This window comes from Malania oleifera, unplaced genomic scaffold (genome assembly GCF_029873635.1).
Source record: "Malania oleifera isolate guangnan ecotype guangnan unplaced genomic scaffold, ASM2987363v1 ctg494, whole genome shotgun sequence".
NCBI classification, from domain to species: Eukaryota; Viridiplantae; Streptophyta; class Magnoliopsida; order Santalales; family Ximeniaceae; genus Malania; species Malania oleifera.
Window position 1 is genome coordinate 35,949 of NW_026652026.1, and position 5,289 is coordinate 41,237.

The following is a 5,289-nucleotide window of genomic DNA, read 5'->3' on the forward strand; positions in this document are numbered from 1 at the left end:
CCCGATTCAAGCTGAAAATTGGATCGGGGAGATTGAAAAGATTCTGGACGTCTTGAACTGCACCGAGAAGCAGAGAGTAGCCTTTGCAACATTCAAGTTGTCGGGCGAAGCAGAGAGATTCTGGAAATCTGTAAAGATGCTTGAAGAGCATTGACCTATTCCCGTGGTTATGACGTGGGATAGGTTCAAGGAATTATTCTTTGAACGGTATTTTTCGGCCATAGTCAAAAATGCCAAGATGGAGGAATTTATGAGTTTGAAGCAAGGGTAGTTGATAATTCAGTAGTACGCTGCCAAATTTCGGGTCCTTTAGGTTTCAAAGCTAAATCCTGTTTTGTTAGGTTTACTTGGAGTGACCTGGTTAAAATTGGGACGTCGACAATGTTGAAGCTCGACTTGGTTTGACTCCTATGCAACCCTAAGAGCAAGAACATTCCTAAAGAAGTTTACAAACATTAAAAAATAATAATAATTTAATAAAATAATGTTAATCATTTTTTACCCTTCAATTATCCAAACGATCATTCCTTTCTTTTTTCCCCTGCCCGCAAAAGAACAAATTTGAAGTGGGTAAAGGAATCACTTTCGCACGATGGACGGTGGAGATGCAGTGGTTCCCGAATTCCGCACTACACTACTTGATAAGTGACGGGAGAGAAGCATCGAGAACTCTGAAAAACAGATGAGAATCATCCTCCAACGGGGACGACTCACTGCTGCCGCTGCTGGTGGAGTGGCTCCACTTCTTAGACCTCCCTCCAACCCGAACCCTGCTCCAAGATCTCTCTCCTTCCGCGCTCGAACCCCAATCACACACTTCATCGCTTCCCTATCCCCATCGCTTCTCTTCTCTTCCTCTAGAATGGCCGACGCCGCCTGCGCTACGATTTCCTCGCTATCTACTGTTTGCCCCGATGATCCCGCTCCACTCGTTTCGTTCGCGTTGTCTCCCTCCTCTGCTCTCAAAATCCAGAAAGGAGACATCACCAAGTGGTTCGTCGACGGCTCTTCTGATGCTATCGTACGCCTCCCTCTCTCTCTCTCTCTCTCTCTCTCTCTGTTAATCCTTTTGGGAATAATCAATTCATTATTGCACGGTTATTTCGTATTGGTACGAAGAGCTTCCATGGCTTTGTTAGCTTTTATCATGAATTTTTTGTTGTTTAATGCGGAGGAAAATTATGTAATGGCCCGATTTAATATCTTGATTTTGTTGCGTGAAATTATCTGCGAATAAAAATCGGAATTGGGTTTTTGAATGCACTGCATCGCGGGTAATTTTTACAATTTCATCATTTCATGATTTTAAAACACGGGATTTTTTAAATTACTCAACGTTGTAGGAATGATATTGAATATGTATTGCTACTGAAATGATCGTTTGATGCATTTTAATCCCCGATTAAAAATATTTTATGCAGGTTAATCCAGCAAATGAGCGAATGCTTGGAGGTGGTGGTGCAGATGGGGGTAATATACCTTAACCCTCTATTAAAAATGTTATTAAATGAAATTATGGTAACCATAAAGGTTTTTGTTGATTTGAGAATGATCTTGTGTGCGCTTATATAATGAATTATTCTACGTTGCAAAGATAGGAAAAGAAAAGAGTAATTATCATAATTTGATTGTGTTTTTTTCAGCCATACATAGAGCTGCTGGTCCAGAACTTCACGCTGCTTGCTACAATGTCCCGGAAGTGCAACCTGGAATTCGCTGCCCTACCGGAGAAGCAAGGATTACCTTGTGGGTTATTATAGTTAATTCCACTATTGGGATTGTATCATCCAGTTTTATATCTTAAAAAGCACCAAGCACATAATCAGTTTGCTAACATGTTTACAATTTGCAGTGGTTTTAAATTGCCTGCATCCCATGTAATTCATACGGTTGGGCCCATTTATGACATGGACAGTAACCCTGAAGCTTCTCTGAAAAATGCATACAGGTATGTTGTTTCTTCCTATTATTTTTCTTACTAATTCTGTTCATCATCCTAAGTAAATCTGTTACTTTTGTCTTGCACACAAATTGGTTACAGGAACAGCTTAAGGGTGGCTAAAGAGAATAATATTCAATACATTGCTTTTCCTGCCATCTCTTGTGGTGTTTATCGGTAAGTATTCTTAATGCTAAACACTGCAATGTAGTTTATTTTTAATGATTTTGTTCTTTGTCATTATCAAAAGAAAAATTTATGGGATTTTACTTGATTATTATGTTGGAAGTCCACATTCATTAGATCAAGACAGCCATAATCACTACAAAATATATTATCTTTATTTTGTTTTATGATTCCAGACAGCGATAATCACTACAAAATCAAAATGGTCAAGGACACTCCATCTACATTACATGTTTTAATGGGACTGAAGGGAAAAAAAAGGAAAAAAAAAAAAAAAAAAAGTGATCCTTGAATTAATTCAAAACACTCATTACTACCATGGTCACAGGAGCAGGCACCTTAGAAAATAATAAAAAGACTTGTGTGCAAGCTTGTTGAACCGGCTTGCAAATAGAGAATCATGATAATTGACAATATTTGAAGTGAAATATATTTAAATTTTTTTAGAAAATTATGTAATGAGCCTAATATCAAGCCAATTCACGAGCTGGCGAAAGAGCTCACTTGCAAGCTGGTTCAACAAGCTTGTGAGCCTATCATGCCAAGTATGACTCGGCTCGAACTCGGCTTGTTCAACTAACCATCTCGAAGTGTGCATTTGAGCTCCACTTGTTTAGCATAATAAATGAGTTCGAGTGAGCTATTATCAAGCCAAGCGCCAAGTAGCTCTTGAGCTGCTCATTTCGTTTGCAGCCTAGTTATAGTTTATTCAAGATAGAAAAACTGCTTTCTTTTTTGTTTTAGCTTTGCATTACAATCTTCATTTGGCTTGTGTTGTGCAAACTCTTCAATATTGCTCCGTGCAAAATCTTCAAAATGTAGCTTTTATCAAATGCATTGTCAATGATGTAGCTTTGTAGGATTGCTTCTTAATGAGGAGTTTCACCATTCTATATGACCATAATCAACCCATGTCTTGGTTCCCCCCCCCCCCCCTGCCCCTGCGAAGAAAACAAACAGCACCTTCATGTAATATTTCTTTTTCATTTGGCATTGTTTATGATTACTGATTTTTGTTTGATTCAAATTTTGTCAAGGATGATGACAGCTTTCTGAGAACAAATTAATTAGAAATGACTCCAAAAGTGGATCTAAATTTTTGTTGTTTTTGATGAGACAATTTTTTTTCCCTTCTCATGTCATGTTGTATTAGGTATCCTTTTGATGAAGCTGCCAGGGTAGCCGTATCTTCAGTTACTGAGTTTGCAAATGAGTTCAAAGAGGTATGCATTTGTAGGCTCTGGTTCATGTTACTTCTATTTCTATACTTAATTCTTTTATTTTTGGCCCCTATTTTTTAAACATTTTTCAAAATGCAATTTTTTTTCTCTATTATCTTTATTTGGTAAATGGCATCTTAATTCCCTGATGTTATACTGAATTGCGCTTGACTTCCTGCCCTGTAATCGTAAATTGTATATAGATTTATTCAACTATTAAGTATCTTACCGAAGCTAAAAATGAAACTTCTAAATAATGTGCTATTTGATTCATGAGATAAAAATTGTTCCCTTGAAGACATGGCTAGATTTTCCACCAGGAATATTTTTATTTGGTTTGCACTATAAGATTCTTTTGAATTTTGGCACAAGGACTTGCTAGAATGTTTATTAAATTAAATCTATTTCCTCAAAATTTCAACCTTCATAAATAACCCCAATAAATCCATCCTAATAATAATGTTGTTCAACTAGGTCCCAAAATTATGAAGCCCTTGGGGGAGCATGGGAATGGGATTCTCATGTTTTATGGAAATTCTTCAATCCTAAAAATGTGAGATTGTCAGGTGACTTGTTCCAAACTAAGTGAGAATGGGATATTATGGGCATAATATTTTTGGGAATGTTGAAAGATGTTGTGAACCAAATACTTCCGAAAACTCTGGGGAATAAATTGCAATTTAGTGAAACTTCTGTGTAATTTACCCATCTTTATTTTATGTGAATGTAGCCCTTATTTTCCATGTGAATTCTTTAGGTTAAATGGAACCAATATTACTATTTAGGGTTTGGTTTGTAAAGTATTCGTGCAAATTTGGCTGCATTTACGTCAAAAGTTATTTTGCAGGTGCATTTTGTTTTGTTTTTGGATGAGATTTACAATGCTTGGGTGGAAAAAGCAAAGGAGATACTGAAGAATTGAAGATGCAGAATGCACAGGATACTCCAATCTCATGTTAATATATTATTATGTGTGGCAACAAATCCTACGGAATTATGCATAAAGTTACCAAGGAACGGGGTTTTATCCTTTTCTAGTCGGTTTCTGTTTTCTGGGAAAAATGTAAAAAAAAAAAAAAACAAGTGTGACCCTGGAAATTGTCTATGTATGGAGTCTTGTTTTGTTAAGAGTGGTATTGTACTGGGGATTGTATCTGTTGAGTAATGTATCAATCTGCACAATTACATTTCCAAATAATCATTTATTGCCAGCTTCTACCTTTGGTCGTGATTTGAGGCTTAAATCAAGTGTTTTTTTTCTTAGTTACATTTCATGCACATTAATATCAATGGAGATGAAAACCATTACATCCTTACTCAGCTATTCCAACATCTAATAGAATACTTTGTTCAAAAAATTTTGGAAACCTTAGCACTAATGCGTTAGCAAACGCAGGGAACTTCAAAAGAGTTGTCTTGGAAAGAAATGTTACTGTGCTGCCCATTTTATCTGTTGAATGAAACCAATCTGCAACATAACATTTCAAGCCATTTGATGTCGGCTAAAAATTTTCATTCCCAATTAACCTCTTATCATCAGTTACTGCCAATTTTTAAGCACAAAAATCAATGGATTTGGGGCTGCAAACATCAAAAATATTGTGCTTCAAATTACTTCTGCAGTACTAAACCAAGGATGAAAATTATGAAAGAAAACTATTTCGTCCCACGTATCTACGCCAACCTCAACAAAGTATTTCTGCAAAAATTCATGGAACCTCTAGCTTTGATGCTTACGATGGTAAACAAAGATTATTCCAACAAGATCTGTACAAAAAACATAGGCATTCCATGCTCTTCCATTCTCACAAAAGAAAGAAAACAAATCACAACCATTCACCTAAACGTGCCGTAAGTCAAAAGACTCAAAACGTTATCTAATAAAAACAGAAAGAGTGAATGTACTGATGTCATAAAATGGAGAAGTCTGCAATCCATGCCATC

At 36.4% G+C, this 5,289-nt stretch overlaps 1 protein-coding gene across 1 annotated transcript; it reads left to right on the forward strand.

Moving 5' to 3' along the window:
• Positions 1-589: 589 nt before the first annotated feature.
• On the forward strand, positions 590-4,563 carry LOC131147200 (uncharacterized). Its single transcript, XM_058096969.1, has 7 exons — positions 590-1,021; positions 1,422-1,470; positions 1,644-1,746; positions 1,853-1,948; positions 2,042-2,116; positions 3,279-3,348; positions 4,193-4,563. Exons 1-7 carry the CDS (start codon positions 683-685, stop codon positions 4,265-4,267), a joined length of 807 nt encoding a protein of 268 aa, XP_057952952.1. The 5' UTR covers positions 590-682; the 3' UTR covers positions 4,268-4,563.
• Positions 4,564-5,289: the final 726 nt, after the last annotated feature.